A 23,683-nucleotide genomic window follows, 5' to 3' on the forward strand; every position below is an offset into this window, starting at 1 on the left:
ATTAGCTTTAACTTTTCTGATACTTGCCCTACAGTTTCTGCAGACTGCATTATATTCTTCTTTAGATATTCCCCCCTCTTTCCATTTGATAAACATGTCTTTTTTCTTTTTTAACATGTGTGTAAGTTCTGTGGTCATTCATCCTGGTCTCTTTAAATGCTTCCCATTCTGCCTTTTTATTTTTTGCATTATTAACGATTGTGTTTTGAGAATCTGATTTCACAATATTTCCCAACCCTCTTGGACATTTTTGTCCTTAAGAACATCCAGCCATTGGATCCTTCTTTCCCTCTTTCAGAAATCTAACCTTGATGTTTCAGAGACTGCTCAGACTCCTATAACAATAATATTTATTCTCTACTTAGAGATAAGTTCATGGTCTGGAAAGTACTCCCGTTATCTGTCCCTGGCAGAATTAACTTAGTTAAAATGATTATTTTGCCCCAAGTAGTATATCAGCTGGAAGATGCAGATATCCACATACTTAAGAAATTCTTCACTTCAGCCAACTCACTGATTGCTTCATTTGTCTGGGCTGCAGGAAGACACAAACTTAAAATTGTCCTCCTTATGTAGAGCTAAAGAGGATGCTGGGGCAGCACTCCCTGATTTCTATCTGTTATTTGGGGGAGCAGCTACGATACCTCTCTCTAGCTGGGTATCTGACTGTCCACTACCGAATTCAGATCATCCTATAGCTTATGTTCTAAATATATCTCCTCTATGGCCAGCACTAGAACACGGGGGACTTTCTCTACACACTTCCCTCTACATAGGCTAGCTAGAAGTGGTTGGAAAACTGCTTAAGTGATCTGGGGTTGTTGCTGGTACTATTAACAAAAGCCTTTTTTGGTACAACCCTAGACGCTCAGTTTAAATTGGGTTGAATGTTAGGGAGAGTTTGCTCTGCCCCTTCTATAACTGACCTGGGTCGGCAGATATCATATCTAGAGATGAGCGAGTATACTCTTACATAAAGCATTGCCTTTATCGAGTACCTGCCCACTCGAGATGAAAGATTCGGGTGCCAGCGCGGGGGAGCGGTGAGTAGCGGCTGTCAGCAGGAGGGAGCGGGGGGGGAGAGAGAGATCTCCCCTCCGTTCCGCTCCGCTCTCCCCCGCAGCTCCCTGCCCACAGCGGGCACCCGAACCTTTCATCTCGAGCGGGCAGGTACTCGCTAAAGGCAATGCTCGCTCGAGCAATTGCCTTTAGCGAGTATACTCGCTCATCTCTAATCATATCCCTTGTCGAGATTTTTTCATTGTATTTGGTTAAGGTTCTCATTACCGGCCCAGTTTCCCCAATTCTCCTTATCTACATACCCTCTTACAGGTAGACTTTGGTTCCAGGGCCCTGGTGGGTTAATACCTAGATTGCACACAAATTTACTATCCATGCAATGTACAAAAGTTGAGCTTGCTGCATTCTCCAAGCGAACAGAGTTAAATCCCGAGCTGGACGGTGAGCTATGTGGGAGGCGATGCGATCTCACAGGTATCCCCCTCGGTAAATAATAAAATGTATACAACTCTACATGATCCATCAATGTTATCTTTGTCATACGGGGAGGTTGCAATCTTCCCCTACTCGGTTTAATGTGTGTTATATTCATAGCTTATTGGGCAGTGTTAATACGAGTGAGACATAGATTGGCTTGCATGACAATTGATCCGTTATTATTCTTTGTATGTACTTTACTATTATAAGACAGTGATGAATGTTGGTTACTGTGTTCTTAGCATGTAATTTACAGGACCTTTGCAAGCAATGAATTTTTTATTTTTTTTGTATCAATTTAAATTGCACTGACAGGCAGAACTTATTTTGGCCTCCTGCACACGACAGGGTCAGATCCGGTATGCAGGATCCCGCAGCAGGATTCGACCCCGTTCCCGGCCGATGACACCGCTCACCTGTCCGGATTCTCCTTCTTCTGTACTGCAGGAGCGCTGTCCATTGCGCATGCGCAGTACAGATAAAGCTGTGCTGTCGCTAGGCGATGATGTGGATCCCGCAACCCTTTTGCAGTGCTCACTGTGGAAGAGCCGCGGGACGGACGTGTGCAGGAAGCAGCAGGTCTCAGTAGGAGGCTATGGGCAGTATTTGCTGCGGAATCCGGGGCAGTCGCCAGCCCCGGAATCTGTAAAGCAAATTAGCTCGTGTGCCGGAGCCCTTAACATTATTTATAGTGCATGGTGAATCCCATTAAAAAGAAATATGCTAGAATTGCAGATTTTGTTAATCACACCTCTAGAAAAAACATGGGGAAAAAAAGGGATGAAATTGTTATATATTCCGAAATATGGGATACATGCAGAATAGAGCTCATTTTGCAGAAAACTAGCCCTCACAGGAATCCATTGCTGGAAAAATAAAAACATTATGGCTCTTAGAATGCAGCGACAGAAAAGCAATTTTTTAAAAGAGTTTTTGTTGTTGTTGTTTATTCGTTCAGTCGCTTTCAACTCGTCGTGACCTCATGGACCAGCCCACGCCAGAGCTTCCTGTCGGCTGTCGCCAGCCCCAACCCCACCGAGGTCCAGTCCGCCACCTGAAGGATATCATCCATCCATCTTGCCCTTGGTCGGCCCCTCTTCTTTTTACCTTCCACTTTCTTCAGCATCAGCATCTTCTCTGAGTTATCCGGTCTTCTCATTATATGGCCAGAGTACTTCAGTTTTGCCTTTAATATCCTACCCTCCAGTGAGCACTCTGGCTTTATTTCCTGGAGTAAGAACTACTTTTATCTTCTTGCGGTCCAAGGCATGCTAAGCATTTTCCTCCAACACCACAGTTCAGAAGCGTCTATTATCCTTCGCTCAGCCTTCCTTATGGTCCAGCTCTCACATCCATAGGTTACTATGGGGAATACCATTGCTTTAACTATGCGGACCTTCGTTGTCAGTGTGATGTCTCTGCTCTTAACTATTTTATTGAGATTGGTCATTGCTCTTCTCCCAAGTAGTAAACTTCTTCTGATTTCTTGTCTGCAGTCCACATCTGCAGTAATCTTTGCGCCTAGATATACAAGTCTGTCATGGCCTCCACGTTTTCTCCCTCTACTTGCCAGTTGTCAATCAATCTGGTTGCCATAATCTTTTTTTTGATTAACAGCACCCCAGCTTTTGCACTTTCTTCTTTCACCTTGGTAATAAGGCTCCTCAGCTCCTCCTCGCTTTCAGCCATCATATTTGTATCATCTGCATATCTAAGATTGTTAATGATTTTTCCAGCGAGTTTTTAGTGTACAAAAATAGTAAAAGATTTATTTTTTTTTAAATGAAAAGAAAAACAAACAAAAAAAACCACGTACAAACCTCGCACTGAGGGAATCATGGTGACCCAGAGAATGTTATCACAGTATTTATTCTACATGCTGAATGCTGTAAAAATGCAAAAAGAACCAAAAGGCATCATATTTTTCTTCCTATCCCAACCCTCTAAAAGAAGAAAAGTTGTACCATATATTATATGTACCTCAACATTAAAAACATTACAAAACACAACATGTCTTGCAAAAAACATGAGCCCTCATATGGCCATGTCGAGAGAAGAATCAATAAGTTATGGCTCTAGGAATGCGATGATGAAAAATACTGAAGAACTGGTTGGTCTTTAGTTTGAAGAGTTAACGTACAAGCACATCAGTCAGGCTGCATCAATGGTCGGAGAATACAGAGAAGTGCAGGCTTTTACCAGATCTAGAACTTTGGATTCAGGCAAGGCTTGCTGCCTGGTCACTAGATCGCTATCAATGGAATTCAAGGTCCCAGCTCTGAAGTGCAGCTCTGCTGAAGGCCATGAAAACGGCCAGTACACCATCTGGGGGGGGGGGGGGACCAGGGGGACTTGGACTACATATGTACCCTGCCTGTCGACTATTAACGCACATAAACTTTTCAGCAAAATTTAATTCTTACTAAAAAGGGCATCTTATAGTCTAAAACATCCGGTATCAGTGAACTGCAGCTCTAGATGTAACATTTACACAAGGCTACATTCCCGTCACAGAAGAAACACTAGGAAATTAAACTTAGACGATGCAGTTGTGTTGAGAAGAGAAATACGCCAGCCGCCGAACAGCAAAGTCCGATTAACATGGAGTGTGGGGCCATCTAGTGGCAAGAGAGGAAAAGACAAAAAGAGGGAGATAATTAACCCCTTAGTGACCAAGCCTGTTTGCACCTTAAAGGGGTGGTCTCGCGAAACCAAGTGGGTCTATACACTTCCGTATGGCCATATTAATGCACTTTGTAATGTACATTGTGCATTAAATATGAGCCATACAGAAGTTATTCCACTTACCTGCTCCGTTGCTAGCGTCCTCGTCTCCATGGTTCCGTCTAAATTCGCTGGCAGCTTGCTTTTTTAGACGCGCTTGCGCAGTCCGGTCTTCTCCATTCAGCACGAGCCGCTTCAGTGTGCTCCCCGCTACAGCTCTTCTGCGCATGCGCAGACGAGCTGTCACTGCTCGGGAGCGCGCTGGAGCGGCCATTCTGCACCATCCTCTGTTAGAGGAAGGTGCAGAAACTGGAGCTGCCCAGCGGAGAAGCCCAGCCCAGCCCAGCAGCCCCGAGAAGCCTCCCAGGTAAGTGATGGGTCGGGGGGGGGGCTGCCGCTGCGCCGGGGGGGGGGGGCTGTCGCTGCGCCGGGGGGGGGGCTGCCGTTGCGCCGGGGGGGCTGTCGCTGCGCCGGGGGGGGCTGCCGCTGTGATGGGGGAACTAGCGCTAGGTCGGGGGGGGCTGCCGCTGCGATGGGGGGGCTGTCGCTAGGCCGGGGGGGGCTGCCGCTGCGATGGGGGGGCTGCCGCTGCGATGGGGGGGCTGTCGCTAGGCCGGGGGGGGCTGTCGCTGCGATGGGGGGGCTGTCGCTAGGCCGGGGGGGGCTGCCGCTGCGATGGGGGGGCTGTCGCTAGGCCGGGGGGGGCTGTCGCTGCGATGGGGGGGCTGTCGCTAGGCCGGGGGGGGGGCTGCCGCTGCGATGGGGGGGCTGTCGCTAGGCCGGGGGGGGCTGCCGCTAGGCCGGGGGAACTAGCGCTGGGCTCCGGGGCCTTCACCTGGGCTGAGGGTCTAGCGCTGGGGAGCCGGGGGCTAGCGCCGGTTACCTGCTGCCTGGCGGTGGGCGTCTGGTCGGCGGCTGCGGGGCGTCCGGTTGCCATGGAGACACAGCTGGCGGCGTCTCGGGAGCGCGCACGTCGGGCTGCAGCGAGCGACGGGGAAAGAGCCGGCGGCCATCTTGAGGAAACTTTTATAAGTTGCTGAAACGCTGGAACGGTAAGTACGAACCAGCTAGAAATGTCATTTACAGGGGGGCTTAGTAATGTATGTTTAATGGGGGGGACTGGGCAAAAAAAAAAAATTAACTGCTTCCTCGAGACATCTCCTTTAAGGACCAGGCTAAATTTTGGAAATCTGCCATGTGTCACTTTAACATAGAATAACTCCGTAAAGGTTTTGCAGATCCCAGTGATTCTGACATTGTTTCTTCGCCACATGTTGTACTTCATTTAGGTGGTAAAAATAGACCGAGAGAATTTGTGAATATTTATTAAAAATGCCAAAATTGGGTCTTTTTTTTCACATTTTCAACAACAGGGGAGCTACCCATAGGCAAGGCTCAACCCGGTCCAAAGCAGACATGAGGAGCGATGAGTCCAGAGAATCCTTGTGCACAAGTACTCTTTTTCTATGGAAGGTACTACAGGTCTCAGCAAGCCCGGAGTAATGCTGACAATTAGTCCAAACACTGTTGTCCGTAAGATGGGATATTCTCTGCTGGATGTAAATCTCATATTGTAGCGAGAGCGCACAAAGCATGTGGTTCTGGCCGGCCCGTCCACGTTATCCTGGACACGGGCACTGCGCGAAGGATGGCTGCAGGGGACTGCTGGATGGGCAATAAAGGGGGGTTAGCTGGTAGGCAAGGCTTCAACTCGAGCCCGGAATCATGCAGAGGTTGATTGGGCAGGGAAGAGGCAGGACTATGGCGCCTAGAAATAGGGCACATAGCTATTGTGGAAGTGGGGCACACGAGCTGCATATAGAGGGGACATCAGGATCCTGTCTTTCAGACATAGCCCCTGTCCCAAAGGACCCTCCGCACGCAAAAGACCTGCCGCCCGATGCCGTGGCCAGATTAGTCAAGCGGTCCGGCGGCAGCACTTCTTGATCGCGGCTATTTAGCAGTGATAAAACGCTGCATGGTGACAAATGTACACCGAAAAATGCATGGCAGCAATAAATCACATGCCGCCTGGTGACATATACCAAGCCGTGCGACCACATTGCAGAAAACGCATGGCTACACATAATGCCCGCGCAGCAGCTACATAAAACACCCACTCAGCAGCTACAAAAAATGCCTACTCAGCAGCTGCATAGACCAAGATCGCACAGCGGCCGACCCAATAATGCCTCCCAGCGACCAAGTAATGAGGCTGCACAACGGCCAAGTAATAATGGCGCTAAATGGCTAACCAATAGTGCTGCACAGAGTCTAACCAACAGTGCTGCACAGAGGCCAAGTAATAAAGCAGCACCGCACAGCACCCGATCCCTCAGGAAACAGCAAGCCCCCGTTGCCACTACACATTCCTGCCTCGTGGTGAACATGCCAATCAGCGGCACCAGGGGCCAGGCGCTGCCCAGCATCACAGATCGGGTGTGTGCTGGCAACAGAATCAGGAGCACGCGCACACCGACCTCGCGCCGGCAACAGTCTGGAGTGTGTGTCGGCCTGAGAGACCGGCCGAGCACCAGCAACGGAATCGGAAGCGGGTGCCGGCATCACAGACCGGACGCTCGCCAACAAGAGGGAACCGGCCGTGTGCCGCCATCAAGGACTGGGTGACGGCCAAGCGAGATGATCACATGGCGCTCAGATGGAAAGGTCAGCCTCCTCCCCACACCGCATAGCGGTAAGACACGCTGCAGAGTGGCAAAAACAATGCCGCAGCTCAACCAAGAACTACCGCAGCGCAGAACATAGCCTTAGGGCAGAGGGGACCACCTCTCCCCGCGCACAGCCTTAGGGGGTCGAGGATATACCGTTGTTGCGCTGATGGGGGGGGAAGTATGGAGGGACTATGGTGATAGTAAATCTTTCCACTGTGGAAAGTCCGCAGTGTTTCTGCAACCTGTGAGCGCACCCAAAAGGGGTTTTTGCGGAAGGAAGGGTCTGCTGTGTTTGCAGAAACAGCACCATATCTGTTTCTGTGTCTGACACCCGCCACGATCAATACAGCTCCGATCCCAAGTGTTTGCGGTGTGTGACAGCTTTCAGAAACAGCCAGCACCGGCTGGGTATAAAGCGGGCTCAACTCCTGAGCCCGCTTCATACTCCCCCCGCACCACTGTGACGTACATGTACATCACAGAGGGGAAAGGGGTTAATTCCTTCTGTTTTTGGAGTCATATGAACATTATACCTGGTTTAACTGTCATTCTGGACACAATCATTCTCACCTGTAGTAGTCTATGAAGCTAATATTTGTGCCATCTGCCATGGTGAAGATATCTTTAGGACTTTTGTTCCACTCGATGTCATCTATCCGGTAGGTCCTGTTATTGTATCGGGTGATCACAATACTTCCCACCAGCTGCTTTGCAACTTCATCTTGAAAGCGTTCACGACTTTGCTGGTACAGTAGATGCCTAGAACATAATACAGTGACTCCAGTGAAACAGTTATTCTACTTGCTTCTGTCACTTAGAAGTAATTACATCTGTTACGTCTATTCTTCATGCTTGATAGACTGTTTTTTGCTTCAGTGCAATTAAAAGTAAAACTTAAGTAAACAGTCTTAGTCAAAAATTTGTAATTGTTTTGTATACAGCTTCTATGCAGATCCATGTATATCCATGGTTACATGTATTATACCGCTTGCCCCCTCTTCTTGGTAGCAGACAGTAGAAGGGAGTAGATGGATATGAGAACCACAAGAGTAGTCTGTAACCACAGAGAAATATAGGTCTGCATAGGAGCTGTATACACACAAACAGAAAGATGTTCTTAAGGTTATTGTGTCAGCGGAAATAATATTAACACCGGCGTTTGAACTGAGGGTCTTAATATATTTCCCCCATAAACTTTTCTAACTTGTTCACATGAGCTACAGAAAAGGCATAAGAGCATCATGAAAATTTTCTCATCTGAGAAGTTTTTGGAAGCAGAATATGACACAGAAGGCGAAGCTGACACTGGTATCACAGCTTCAAAGTATAATGAAATCCATAGCGTTGTGCTGTATTCATCGTATGACGGGTCAAAACCGGGACCATCTGACCCCCATCAACTTATAATAGGGATCTTTCAGAGTTTGTGCTATTCTTATTGTCCAGAGACATTTTTAAGGATTCCGACCCCCATCACTGATAGACAGGTTTAAAGGGGTTCTGACCTGAAAAAATTTTTTTTACTCACCTTGCCTGGCCAGGACCGATCGCCAGGCATGCCCCCTCCATCCGGCTTCTTCATCTGTGGCTTGTAGAAGCAGAGCAGGAGCGGTCAAAATTACCGCTTCCTGCTCTGCTCCGTCCGTCAGCCACTTCCGAGGTGAACGAACAGGCCGCCCACAGCAAGCACGTCACAAGCAGTGCTTGCTGTGGGCGGCCCGTCTGTCCTGGCTGAACTCTGAGATTCTGCGCGTGCGCAGTGGAGACGCGGCCCGTCCTGACTCCTGTCAGAGGGCACCTCTCCACTGCGCATGCGCGCAATCCCGGAGCAGCGCGACTCGTGGAGGAAGAAGAGGAAGAACAGAGCCTGCTGGGAGATGACCCCCCTGATGACAACAACAACTGAAGACAAGGTAAGTATTATGTTTTTATGCTTTGACAGCCATTAAATCGTGGCTTCCCTCTGTCCATTAGGCAGACCAGGGAACAATGGCTGTTAAAGCATAAAAATTAGAGATGAGCGAACGTACTCGGATAAGCACTACTCGTCCGAGTAATGTGCCTTATCCGAGTACCGCTGTACTCGTCTTGAAAGATTCGGGAGCTGCCGCTGCTGACAGGTGAGTCGCAGCGGGGAGCGGGGCAGAGCGGGCAGGAGAGAAGGAGAGAAAGATCTCCCCTCCGTTCCTTCCCGCTCTCCCCTGCAGCTCCCCGCTCCGCAGCGCGTCCCGAATCTTTCAGCACGAGTACAGCGGTACTCGGATAAGGCACATTACTCGGACGAGTAGTGCTTATCCGAGTACGTTCGCTCATCTCTAATAAAAATCTTATTTGTGTCAGAACCTCTTTAATGATGTATCACCAAGTGCTATGAGACGCTCCTATGAGATGGTGCTGCAAAACAAAATTAACTATCTGTTGACCACTGCTGTATAATCATTATCATTCACTGTGTACAATCTGATTTTTAGGACATCTAGAGCAGTAATCAATCCAGTCATTTATGAATGTTGGAAATCAATCCTATCATAATGGGATCATCCAGTGACCACAAGCACAATACAAGGAAATGATTTGCTCATGTACAATGCTTCATACACACCAACACTCACACCTGTCTGTTACATCCTCAATATTAAGAAACCGTAATGAGAGAACGCCATAACCAATTCCTGCTCACCCAAAACTTAGCTTTGCGTTCAAGCGAAGAAGCACTAAGAACAACATATACACCAATCAGCCAAAACCACCTGACTAATTGGGCAGGGGTCCCTGGTGCCACCACAACAACTCTGCCCCACTGAGTCATAGACGCTACAAGACATCTGAAGGTGTCCTGGGTTATCCAGCACCAAGAAGTTAGTTACAAATCCTTTAAGTCCGGTGAGCTATGAGGTGCGGCCTCAATGAGTCGGACTTTTTTCCCAGCACAACCAACAGATGCTTGATTGGATTGAGATCTGGGGAATTTGAAGGACAAGTCATCATCTTGATCTCTTTCCTGAGCAATTTCTGCAGTTTGGCAGGGGAATTACCCTGCTGAAAGAGGGCACTGCCATTAGGGAATGTGGCTGCCATGATTGGGGATGCTTGACGGTATAATTGTTAGTTAGGTGGTACGTGCCACAACAACATGATACTAGGATCCAAATACTCAGCACAACATTGCCTGGAGCATCACACTGCCTCCGCCAACTTGTCTTCTTCCCGTAGTGCATCCTGGTGCCATCGCTTCCCATATAAGTGACACACACACACACACACACGGCTGGCTGACCACATGATCTAAAAGAGAACATTGACTTATCAGACCAGGCCGTCTTCGTACATTGCTCCATGATCCGGTTCTGATGCAATGTCCATTGTAGGCACTTGACAGGGTCAGCATGAGCACTCTGATCAGTCTGCAGCTACACAGCCCCATGTACACCAAGCTGAGAAGTCCTGTGTGATCGGACACTTTTCTATCATAGTCAGCTAGAACTTTTGCAGCCGCTTGTAGTACAGTAGCTCTTCTGTGGGATTGGAAAAGACAAAGGCAAGCTAGCCCTCGCTCTCCACATACATCAATATATGACCCTGTCTCCAGTTCATTAAAGTTATCCTTTGGGCCACTTCCAGTAGGTACCAACCACTACATACCAAGGAAACCTAACAAGACATGGAGGTGCTCTCACCCAGTTGTTTAGTCATTACAATATGAATCTTGTCAGTCACTTGCGATCACCCTTTTTTCTGCTTCCAACACAAACTTCAAGAACAGATCACTTGATATCTAATGTACCCCACCCTTAAGATGCAATTGGCACCAGATAGTCAAGTGTTATTCACTTCACGGTTGTAATGTTATGGTTGACTGGTACTTTTGTATGTTTTGTGAGTCTCCTAGACTTTATTTTAAGCTTCTATATAAAACCCCAAATTTGTTTGTTTGTGTTGTACACAAACCCACAGTTCTGGTCCGATTTGTGTGAAATATTGCATGAGCGTTCTTCAGCACCAGGCGATGGATACTGGCATAATTAATAATCAAAAACTCAGGAGGTCATTGCATGAGCAGAGCAGAAGTCACACATGCGCACCACTGCTCCATGCATTTCAATGGTAATGACAGAAAACGACAAGTGTTTGTGCTAGTCATTTTCTTTTTCTCCCATTAAGGCTGCCTGTCCACGGGCGTTGCGGTATCCTGCGGCGGATCTCTGCCGCCCGGGAGCAGCAGCCTGTAGACAGATCTCCGCGGTCAGCCTATCTGACAGAATGGCAGCAATTATGATGCGAATTGCCGGCCGCAAGCGGAGATTCTCCGCTCGTAGACAGCTGGGGCTGTGCTTTCCAAAGCAACGCTATAGAAAGCGTGCATTGCGTTCCCCGCGGCCGGATTATTGCTGTGGGGAACGCAATGTAAAAACGCCCGTGGACAGTCAGCCTTAAAATGGCACGCACGTGTGACTTCGGCTTCGTTCATACAGGAATCTTTGGGACCCAGGTTCCCCTGATCAGCAGGAATCCCGGGATAGTGCATAACTATAGCTTGGCACAACCTTTTTAATACATTGCTAAATGTATAGAACTTACATGATGTCCAGCACAGAATCATTACGAATGATCTTATGGGTGACGTCGGCTAGAAGAAACAGACCTCCGTCTGTTCTGCGGATACTGGCAGCAAATCCTGGCCACACCTGCAATCTAAAACGCACAGCACATTACAAGAGTCCTAAGAAACCTTGTCACTCCGATGGCCTGGCTAATCAATGCGAATGATTATATTTCTATAGCACAGAAATCGGATATTCTTTGCCAGCCTTTCGCTACATTATAACATTTATTGTATTGTAAATTACTATAGCGGCCACACAAAACTAACTAGAAAAGCACTTCCATCTATCTGAACTGTAGGACGACACAAAAGGATATCCCGAAGTTTGCTTTGCTGTTGGGATCAACTGGAGCTTTGGGAAATAGTTTCACTACCAGTACGTGTACCCTTGGCAGTAAACGGCATTGCTCTAGGTGGTATGTATGCTGCCCGCAGGCCATTCTGTCACAGTATTATTCCTCCTTTTACCACATTCCTCCATGAAACGTAGTCCTTGTGTGTGATCAGGGATGAAGATACAATAAACTGTCCCCGGTATTAGATTTTGTAACAGACTGCGTGTTGTTATGTCAGTGAGCAATTAGTGATGCAGGACTCTATATAGAACAATAACTTACCTGTACTGCTGAAGTACTGTGGCACATGTGGGGTCAAAAAAATTTCTACCAACCAGCTTCATATCCAATATTTTCATTATTCTGCAACAAAATGCACATGTATTATCTAGGTAATAAAATAGTAAAGCAAAAAGAGAAGAGACCAACATGATGGCCTCCCAAGTGGGTGTACAGAGGCAAAACTACTCCATACTAAAGAAGCAAAGTACTGTCGACTTGTTTAGTATATAAGGCACATGTGCCAAATGTATTGATGCTGCTAGTATCTTAAGAAATTGTAAAGCGGAGTATGCATGCTTGGCTAGCGTTCCATTCATTTCAATGGTAATGCCAAAAATAGCAGAGTTCAAGCGTTTGACAATTTCCAGCACTCCCACTTAACTGAATGGTGCAATGGCCAAGCATGCGCGCTGCTGCTGCTGCTCCATTCATTTTGACAGTCTCTTAGGGGGACATAGCATTCCAGTACTAGTGATCAGTGGGGTTCTTAGCATTTGAACCCCCACTGATCAGCTAGTTATTCCCTTATCCTGTGATAAGGGGTTAAGTTTCCCTTAGCAGAATAGCCCTTTAATTAGGCAAAAAAATGGCTGCTAAAATGATCAGGGAGCAATCAGAACCATCATTGTGGCCTCGGAGCAGATTAACTATAGAAGTACAAAAAGAAAATACCTAGTACTAAAAATATAAATCAGCAATTAACAGAAATACTATAGACTTGGGATCAAGACAGACTGCTTTAGGTGCCAGTCTGACTTTAGTCACCAATTAGCAACCCAAACAGATGAATACCAGTAAATGTCCAGACATAACAGCTACCCAGAGGTTTGTCCAGCTCCAACAAATAAAACATAATTAACGGGAATCTGTCATCCCCGTTGATCCCAATAAACGTTACGATGAGGGAACGGGAAGCTGTTTCATATTCACCACAAAGTTGGCGAACAAACCAGCATGACTCCTCCTGAGACGACTCTGTGGGTGCGGTGCCCCATAGAGATGAATGAGAGTGAACACAAAGCTGTCTGAAACGATTCACACTGTCTGTGCACCATCTTCAAGGGGACACCGCAAGGTAAAGGAGCACTTCCTAAGTATGAAACATAGCACTCTAAGACTCCCCGTTATCTCACCTTCAGGCCCTTCATCGCTAGCAATATTCCGCCGTGGGGGAAGGAGGGGGGAGCGCTGTCAGGTCTCTGCAGTGGGCCTATCTAATAGATAGGCTCACCGCGGAGAATCGCAGCATGCCACAATTTAAATCCTGCGAGAGGAGAATCGCTACGATTCTCTGCTCGTGGACACCGCTGCTGCGCTTTTAATAGCAACGCTATGGAAAGCTCCAGGCAGCGTAATTCGCCGGCGAATCATCGTCCATGGACAGGAGCCCTTAAGCTTCATAACGTAGTTTAATCAGGCTCAAAGGTGATGACAGGTTCCCTTTAAAACCCCAAGTTTCTTACCTTCTGATCACAACATTATAGAAAGGAATGCAAAGGTCTGAACTGGGTTCCAGGATCTTCGTCATTTCTATAGTAATTTTTATCTTCTCCCCATCTGTTCGGCGCTCGCTCTCTAGTTCCACTGTCTGCAAAACATAAAAAGAAGAAAAATAAAGTCTACATTTAATTTTCATTCTGTATTCATTATGGTATAAAGAGTTTTGGTAGGAGCATTAGTTTACTTTGTATATGGATCTAGGGTGAAAGTTAGGGCTCTTTTACATCACTGTTAGGGAGTTCCATTTTCCTGCACCCTCTGGCCGAAAGTACTGCCATTGACTCTAATGCAGTCCGTTTGATTTCCAAACAGCATTTTGCTGGAATTTACAGTATGAAATAACGCTGCTTGCTGCGCCATTTCATCCTATTTTCTAGCGGAAATAAGTAACAGAGATTCTAAATGGAACCTTTGATGCTGATGTGAAAAAAACACTTAAGAGGGGTTTTCTGACATTTGAGGGGAAAAAAAAAAATGCCTCAGGGTAGTTAATAGCATAAAAAGAAAACAAAAAAAATTACCAATACTCACCCTTTTACTGTGCCTCTGGTCCAGAGCTGCAACTCTGATCCCTGCTCCTACAGGAAGTGAGAATGTAGCATTGATTGATTGCAAAATCACTGCAGTCACTTGCTGCTCTCAGTAGTAATGTACCATTCATGCACACATGACTGCGGCGGCGGCAAGCGCTTGGCTGTAGCAGTCATATGAGTGATAAATGTGATGCCAATGCTTCCTGTATGAGCAGAGACTGGAGTAGAGGGGACCAGCGCCAAGTTAAGCGGGTGAGTAATACCTTTTTTTACTAAACCCCAATTTCCTGCTCTGAGGCAGTTTTCTTTTAAATGTTAGAAAAATATTGACCTATCCTCAGAATAGGTCATCAGTATCAGATGCATGGCTCACGACCCCCGCCAATAATTTAAGAGGCTGTGGCAATCAGGTGAGTGATGCGGTCTTTTCTCAGACATGTGACGCCACAGTTATCAGTCAAAAGGCCCGAGAGCAGCTTAGTCCCATACAAGTGAATGGGACTGACTGCTGTACCAGACACCTCCTGCTATATAATATACAGTACTGTGCTTGGTATGGACTGAAGATACCACAGAACTCACACAAGCGGCGCTGTCACGTTATTCAGCTTATTGGCCGGGATCCTCGCCGATAGACTAGCAATGACCCATCCTGAGGATAGGTCATCAATAGTTTAGCCTTGGAAACCCCCTTATAACATTAACAGATTCCTGGTACCTGCGCAAGCTTGATAGGAAGATAGAGGATGGTACCATCAAACGCTGTAACTTGCCCAGTCACAGAACGATGGTCCTTTAACATGCCAAAGCGCATGTTGCGGCATTCCACGTTGGGTCTATGCAAAAGAAGAGTAAAGGCTAAATACAACTTAAACAAGTTAATTAAACAGTATCATCATCTTATAATTCTCTTCTTCCCAGCCCTTACACTTTAGCGACTATCAAAAGAAAAATGGAAACAAGTAACAGCTCCTACATAAGCAATGAGAACCTTTTAATGCTATTTCCATGGCTGTTATCCGCACTCATTTCACCAAAATGTAATTACGGCAATTTCTATCATATTACTTTTATTCCAGTCTTTTTTGTGAGATTATTTCCACCCTCCCACACAGCTCCTTGACTCCTTAAACAATCCACGTAAGTGTGCATGCAGCACGGATATGCAAAGCTCTCTTCATTAGAAAACATTTGCGCTGCAGGCTCATCCCTGTAGGCTGTCCTAGTGGGGTCCCAGATGTGGTTATACTGCTGTATGTCTATGCCACAGATGTGTCATCATGTAGGCTGTCCTAGTGGGGTCCCAGATGTGGTTATACTGCTGTATGTCTATGCCACAGATGTGCCATCATGTAGGATGTCCTAGTGGGGTCCCAGATGTGGTTATACTGCTGTATGTCTATGCCACAGATGTGTCATCATGTAGGCTGTCCTAGTGGGGTCCCAGCTGTGGTTATACTGCTGTATGTCTATGCCACAGATGTGTCATCATAACGACCCTTTAAATAACTCCCATTACCGTTAAATCACATAGCTTTCTGTGTGGCCCCACTTGTTGCCATTCATGGCCTTACGTTTCACTGAAAAAAAGGCCCAATATTCACAACGTCTAAAAGAGCGAATCTTTAGTGGTCGAAACGTACAAAGGATTTCGTTAGAGGGATTTAACCCCTTAGTGACCAAGCCTGTTTGCGCCTTAGTGACGGAACCAAATTTTGGAAATCTGACATGCGTCACTTAACATATCATAACTCCGTGAAGGCTTTACATATCCAAGTGATTCGGACATTGTTTTTTCGCCACATGTACTTTATTTAGGTGGTAAAAATAGACCCATAGAATTTGTATATATTTATTAAAAACCCCAAAAATGGGAAAATTTTGAAAAAATGGTCATTTTTTCACATTTTCAACTGTAATATCTCAAATATGTGCAAATTTTTACTCAGATCTATATTTCCACTGTTTACTTTATTCTGGACGCATGTTTGAAAAACTTTCGTTTTTTTTTTAACCATTTAGGAGACGTACAAATTTAACATTACTTATCAACATTTTGAGGAACACTTTACTTTCCGGCACCAAGCCAAGATTGTAAATTCTCATAGGTGTCAGAATTATAGATAACCCCACAAATGACCCCATTTTAAAAACTACACCCCTTAGTGTATTCACTGAGGGGGGGGGGGGGTCAGGAGTATTTTGACCCCACAGTTTCCTTTCAGGAATTAATGCAATTTAGAGTAAAAAAAATAAAATTTCATATTTTTGCAAATACGTAATTTTTAACACAGATTTTTTTTCTATAGTGCACATGAAAACGAGGATTTACGCCTCAAAATGCATACCCCCGTTTGTCCCGTGTTCAGAAACATACCCATTGTGGCCCTAATCTTCTGTCCGTATGTACAACGGGGCCAAAACCGAAAGGAGCAGCCAGTGGCTTTCAGATCAGACATTTTGCTTGAAGGCGTTTTAGGCCCCATTGGTCACTTGTAGACCCCTCGAGCGGCCAAAACGATAGAGAACCCCCACAAATAACCTTATTTTGGAAACTAGACCTCTTAGCGCATTAATCTAGGGGTGTACTGCAAATTTTTACCCAACAGTTTTTGAATGAAGCAAAGCAAAGCAGAAAGAAAAAATTACGATTTTTGTTTTTTTTATCAATTATGTGATTTTAAAAACATTTTTTTTTGGACAGCAGACATATAAATGGAGGCTTTCACCCAAAAATCGATACCCCCCTTTGTCCCGTGTTCAGAAACATACCCACTGTGGGCCTAATTCTTCTGTCCGTATGCAGAACGGGGTCCAAACTGGAAGGAGCAGCGGGTGGTTTTCTGAACAGACATTTTGGTTGAAGGTGTTTCAGGCCCCATTGCCCACTTATAGAACCCGTGAGCGACTAAAACGACAGAGGACCCCCACAAATGACCCCATTTTAAAAACTACACCCCTTATTGCATTCATCTAGCGGTGTACTGCGTATTTTGACCCCACCGGTTTTAAATGAATTGAAGCAAAGCAGAAGGAAAAAATTACGATTTTTGTTTTTTTGGCAATTATGTAATTTTAAAATTATTATTTTTTGTACAGCATACATAGGAATGAAGACGTTCACCCCAAAATGTATACCCCCATTTGTCCCGTGTTCAGAAACATATGCATTGTGGCCCTAATCTTCTGTCTGGATGCACAACGGGGCCCACACTGAACGGAGCGCCAAACTTTAACTGTCTTTTGACTTTTACGTGACCGCCATTATCCATTGGATAATGGCGATCACGTGACCGAAGACCGCTCGCCGCGGCCCCCCGTGACATCTCTAAGCTCTTGGCTACCTTTAGTAGCCAGGAGCAAGGAGATTTTAAATTTTCTCTTGCCCTCCCCAGCTTCTGCGATTGCGCCCACCATTTTGGCGACGGGCTCGTGCGCCAAAACTGGGGGAAGGTCCGCGGATACGGATCCCATCAGGGACCCTCGCGGGTGGCCTTATTTAAGTAATTTCACCTCCCCTCACGGATCCGATCTGTGATGGGAGGTGAAAATTGAGCTTTTTTTTTACTTTTACGTGATCGCCGTTATTCATTGGATAACGGCGATCACGTGACTGGGAAACGCGTACCGTGGCCGCCCATGAAATCTCCAGGCTCTTGGCTACATTTAGTAGCCAGGTGCGGGGAGATTTTAAATTACCGCGCCAATCTGCGGCTTTTGCGCTTGCGTCCGCCATTTTGGCGACGGACGAATGCGCAAAAGCCAGACAAGGTCCGCGGATAAATCTGGGGGCTTAAGGTACCTAATTTGATCTCCCCTCATGGATATGATCCATGAGGAGAGATGAAACACACTTTTTATCTTCTTTTTTTTACACTTTTTAAACTTTTTTTTTACTTTTACATGATCGCTGCTATCCATTGGATAGCAGCGATCATGTGACCGGGAGCCGCATACAGCGGCTCCCTGCTCTCGGCTACTCATTCTAGCCGGGAGCAGGGAGTTTTTAAATTTCCCGGGCCTCCCGGCTCTCTGCGCTTGCGCGTGACGTAAATCGTCTGGCGCGCATGTGCAGACGCCGGCGGCAGTGCCGGGGAGAAGACCGAAGGATCCGGACGCTGCGGAGGACCGGGGGCGAGTACTCTTAGCTCCCCTTACGGATCGGATCCATAAGGGGAGCTGAAACTTTAATTGTTTTTAACTGTGCATTGACTTTAACGCGATCACCGGTATCCGGTGGTTACAGGCGATCGCGTTACCGGGGGTGGGGTCCCGCGGCCCGGGATGACAGCTCCATGCTGTCGGCTACCTCCGGTAACCGGCAGCATGGAGCTATCACGTCCTGAGCCCGCAGGGCTGTCATTCCTAGAGGATGCATAAAACTACGTCCTCTAGGAATAAAGCCCAGTCGGCCAGGATGTAGAATCCCGATGGGGCCGTCGTTAAGGGGTTAAAAGACGTGTATAAAGTATGTATCCACCTAAACGTGTGATTTCCATGCTCATAATGCTTGTGGATTATAAAATACTTACGTAAATGTGATGTGGTACTGGTACACAGCTTCATTCTTGCAGAGGATCTTGATAACGTTAAGGCCAAGTGGAATGGGGGTCCCCTTGGAGCCCTGTTTAATCAGAGGTTCACTGTGAAAAAACACTAGTGGTTAGGAAAACTAGATTTTGTAAGAACTTAAAGTAAAGTCTTTCTCGTCTTGTTCATTGGGGGACACAGGAAAGACCTTTGTATAGCTTCTGCCACTAGGAGGCGACACTAAGCATAAGTGTTAACTCCTCCCACTAGCTATACCCCTCCTGCAGCATCGTGCTAGCTCAGTTTGTATGCAAGCAGTAGGAGCAGCCAGTAGGATATGACAATAATAGGTAATAAATAACCATACTCACGAAGTGTAACACATTCCCACACCATGTGCGACTGCACCGAGGACCCTCCAAACAAGAGGAGTATACGTTACAGTCCTATTACCAGACTGGGTGGGTGCTGGGTCCCCCAATGAACAAGACGAGTAAGAGATTTTACGGTAAGTTCTTACAAAATCTAGTTTTCTCGTCTGTATCATTGGGGGACATAGCTCTGACCTTGGGACGTTCTAGAGTAGCACCCAAGGGGGAGGGAAAATATAAGAAGTCGCATGTGTAAGCAAATCCGCTCCTTAACTGCAACTAACGGTAATGGATGTCTAGGGATCCAGCATGCTCAGAGAGGAGCATAAAGGGGCCTCAGTAACGGCCCCCTCCATCCACCAGAGAAAAAACTTCCGATAAGGATCTTCCGACGAGGCACCCGGCGTCCAAGTACTATGGGCCGTAACACGGCCTGAGGATATAACTGCCTGGCACTGTAACCCTGTACTGCCGCGAGCAGAGCAATTGCAAGGAGTCCCCTCGGATTTGCCGATATTACCAGCAGCGCGGCAGCAGAATGCTACCTGAGAGAGGTACTCTTGCGTAGTCAAACCGCGCCCACTTGCCACTAGAGCATTCCTTGGCATAGGGCACTACCGAGAAGGGAGCTCACTTGACACTTTATTGAAGTGGATCCTGATTCCAGCGGCAGCGGGGGAATATCCAACAGGTCGATAACGACCGTCTCCTGATGCCAACCTTCGGCACAAAGCCAGTGTGCAAAACAACGCTGTGGAGCCATCCACGTCGAAACCTCAGGGAGTTGCATGCCTTCCAACATTCGACCTAGCTGTACGTCAGCTTCCATACAACTTCAGGTTGCCAATATCACCTTCCCAGTCCCGCTGCGAGGGAGTAAGTGGGACGATTCTGGACGCCAATGAAGAAAAATCTCTTTGTGATCCATATCTGCTTCTGGTTGAAGTCCCGTGTTGATCATCGCTGAAAAGAGCTTGCGATGCAAGGTTCCTGGTTTCCCTTTGACCATCTTGAAGGAATCATTCTTGCAGCTGACTACCACCAGATGTGCAGGACCCAGGACCCAAGGTCTGACCTCTGGTCCCAGGCCGCATAGCTGAAGCGCAGCCTGGCTCTAATGCTGCATATCCGTACGTCCCCAGCCATGCCGTCGACTACTTGGTTAGCTATAGAGCGAAAAGGACTTGTGTCAAAAGATCCTTCAACCCCATAACCCTGTGTCAATGCCCACAGCATGCTCCCCTTGCATGGAATCCTGGGCTTCCGACGAACTCTAGCCTTGGATAGGGACTGACGGGTTAGTTAACTAGGGTTGGCCCTGTACCAACCTATTGGTGCAACCGCATGAAACCACTATGCACAAGAAGTTGGCAGCACAGCAAGGGCACACCGGTACGGGAATCTCGCTGGTCCCTTTTCGAGGTAACCTCAGTAGTAGAAAGGGACAACCCCCAAGGATTGCCAACAGTACAAGCATAGAATGTCTCACGGTCTCCTGCAAGCAACAATGCAGGCAGAAGGCAAAAGGATCACATCGTGCTCCTGGGTCCATCCAACTTAACTCCGTTGCACTTGTTAACCTCCTTATGCGATCCGTGGCGAATGCTCAAGTAGCTAAATTAGAGACTGCTCTGACTTAGAGTTCTCCTTATGGCCCGCATCTGTCCATCCACAATCTAGGGGAAATGTGGGCTGTTCTACACCCATCAGGGGCAGCAGGGCACTCTGTCTCAACCGGTATCATGCCTGTAAGCTATCCACGTCCGAACGTACGTGGCTGATAGAACTAGCCGTCCAGATTCCTGGGAAAAAACGCAAAGTGACTTGTAGTACAGAGACCGCCCGAAAGGGAGCGGCTCACAGCAGATCAGCATGTCATAGATCTGACCAGAGGGGCGCTCTCCAGATGTATCTATAGCCCCCCTGGCACACTGCCGGAGTTGGGACCCAGAATCGCCACTATACATAGACCGGGCTGTGCGAAGGACGAGATGCCCAGAGACTGAAACGTCCCTGTCGTCCGTGGTGTGAGCGCACACAGCATGCGGTTGTGGACGGCTCCAGCCTGCGGCTCTCCTATAATCGAAGATTGCAGTAAGGTTGCCTGCAGGAACTGCAGGTGGTCATCGCAGGAGAAATATCCCATAGGTAGATGTTCGTTGCTCAAGCTCCCCGCTGCAGAGCGGAGAGGAGGTGTGATGTGTTTGCCGAGTTCCTACGAATAGTACTCCTTTCCATCAAAAGGGCACCACCGGTCTCAGCCAGGCTGGGGAAAGTCAACAGGCCGTTGGACAATCTTGTTCCTAGGACAAGACTTGTTATGGGTGTCTCCCAAATGCAGTGAGCGCACGTAGTAAGAGGCTCTACTATGGTAGGCTGGGTGCAGGTAACTGCAGGCGGGCAACGACAGTGTATCTAGTTGTTAGGCCAGGCTCAATCTGGTCCGGCATGAGGAGCGGTGCATGCAGGGAATTCCCGTGCAAGTACTGTTTCCGGTAAGGAAGGTATCACAGGTCCCATCGAGGCCGGAGTACGGCTGACCCTCGGCTAGAGGAACATTGCCTGTAAAGCGAGATGTTCTCCGCTGGAAGTAAAACTCGTATTGCAGAGAGAGCGAACATAGTCTGTGGCTCTGGTCGGCCCCTGTACACGTCATCCTGGACACGGAGACTGCATTAAGCATGTGCCTCTGGCCGCCCCTCCTGCGAGTCCTCCTGGACCCAGACACCGTGGTACGTCTGGCTGCAGGGAATTGCAGGAGGAGCACCCGGAGAGCCAGACATAGGGATTGCTCTGCCTGGGCTAGAGTACACACGATCAAAGAATTCCCTGAGCAGTCCGTATGGAAGGTACCACAGAGAATGCTGACAAGAGTACGCGCACTGATGCCACAGGACGCGATATTCTCCGACTGAGTGTAATCTCGTATCGTAGAGAGAGCGCATTGTATGTAGCTCTGGCCGACCCAGTCCGCGTGTCATCATGGACTGCAGAAGGGTCAACCGGGGCGCTGCGTCCGAGGAGTCCTTCTGTATGTACTCTTTCCGATGCAGAAGGTACTACAGGACTCAGCAAGCCCGGGGTAATGCTGATAACCAGTTTGAACACTGTTGTCAGTAGGGCGCTCTTCTCTGTTGGCTGTAGTCTCGTACTGCAGCGAGAGCGCACAGTATGTGGCTCTGGCCAGCCCGTCCGCATGTCATCCTGGATGTGGACACTGCGGTCGGCTGGCTGACGATAACATGGGAGCTAGTAGTCAGCCATGTTCAACCCCCGGAGCAGACAAGAGGAGCCATGAGTCCAGGGACTCCCTGTATGAGCACTTCTTGTGTATGGAAGGTGCTACAGGACTCAGCAAGCTCAGGTAAAGCTGACCACGAGTTTGGCCACTGTTGTCAGTAAGACGAGATATCCTGGATGCATCTCGTACTGCAGAGAGAGCGCACTTGGCATGTGGCTCTGGCCGGCTCCGTCCGAGTGTCATCCTGGACACGGACACTGCAGTACGCTGGCTGCAGGGAACTGCAAGGAGGGGCAATAGGGGAGCTACCGAGGCAAGGCTCAACTCGGTCCGAGCAGACATGGGGGGCGATCCAGAGACTTCCTGTGTGAGTAAGGAAGGTACTGCAGGAGTCCACACAGTATCTGCGTACACGTTGGGCTACGCACGCTGGTTAGCAGCGACAACCTGCCTAGCGGTGACGTACACAGGCCGCGACGGCGCTGCAGAGGAATATGCCGATCACGCAATGAACGAGAAGTAGCAGCCGCGTAGCACCTGATACTGCGGTCGCCCTCTAACTGCACCCGCAATGGAGAACATAGCTGTGCGCAGGGCAAATTAATGGTCGTACAGCAGCAGAGTCCAGTACGTGCAGCAAGAGGTGCTGCTACGACACAAGGAATAAAAACGTGCAGAGAAGAGCGGAACGGCGCGCGAACCACGTGACCACACAGCGGGAAACTCCTGTGTCCGTGCGGTGGGAAACGGAAATGACCGCTCAGCGACACGTGGCCGTCACTGGAAAGGCCACACGGCGGCCGTGATCACACACTGAGCTACTGCAAAAACACAGAACGGCACGGCATACCGGGACGACCGCGCACCTGCCCAAGAGGACCGTGCGGCGGGATCATATCCCCTGCGCACGGAAGGCCTAAGCCTGAGTCGTGTGGCAGCTACCTGGCGGAGCGGCCCGCGCTACAAGCCGCGGCGGCAAATAAGAAGCCGCAGGCGGTGCTCGGGAGCCGCGGGCGGCACTGCCGGGATGCGCAGATGAAAAGCCGCAGGCGGCCTACCAGAGCTGCTGCGGCACAGCAGGAGCCGCGGGCGTCCCCACCGGAGCCCAGGATACAAGGACGACCGTGGCCTGTGCAAAAGGAGGGCCACGCGCTGAGGATCATATCCCCCGCGCACGGAAGTCCTAGGCATGAGCCGCGTGGCTGCTATGCTGGACGTGTGCAACAAGCCACGGAAGCCCCACTGGAGCCACGGGCACCCCCACTGGAGCTGTGGGCGGCACATAAGATGCCGCAGGCGATCCACCCGGAGCCGCGGGTAGTACGCGCCCCACGTACATGGAAGACCGCAGGCGGCCTCGAGAGCCGCGGACGCACATAAAGAGCCGCAGGTGGC

General features: G+C 48.4%; 1 protein-coding gene across 1 annotated transcript in view; it reads right to left on the reverse strand.

Annotated features, from left to right (window-relative positions):
• The window catches only part of PIWIL2 (piwi like RNA-mediated gene silencing 2), a 117,643-nt gene that overhangs the window by 55,769 nt on the left and 38,191 nt on the right, over positions 1–23,683 (reverse strand). The window contains exons 7-12 of the mRNA XM_066593461.1: positions 18,679–18,789; positions 14,865–14,982; positions 13,577–13,701; positions 12,114–12,194; positions 11,472–11,585; positions 7,464–7,652 (exon numbers count right to left, since the gene is read on the reverse strand). Of these exons, the coding sequence (XP_066449558.1) occupies positions 7,464–7,652; positions 11,472–11,585; positions 12,114–12,194; positions 13,577–13,701; positions 14,865–14,982; positions 18,679–18,789 (738 nt within the window). The remainder of the gene's footprint in view (positions 1–7,463; positions 7,653–11,471; positions 11,586–12,113; positions 12,195–13,576; positions 13,702–14,864; positions 14,983–18,678; positions 18,790–23,683) is intronic.

This window comes from Eleutherodactylus coqui, chromosome 2 (genome assembly GCF_035609145.1).
Source record: "Eleutherodactylus coqui strain aEleCoq1 chromosome 2, aEleCoq1.hap1, whole genome shotgun sequence".
NCBI classification, from domain to species: domain Eukaryota; kingdom Metazoa; phylum Chordata; class Amphibia; order Anura; family Eleutherodactylidae; genus Eleutherodactylus; species Eleutherodactylus coqui.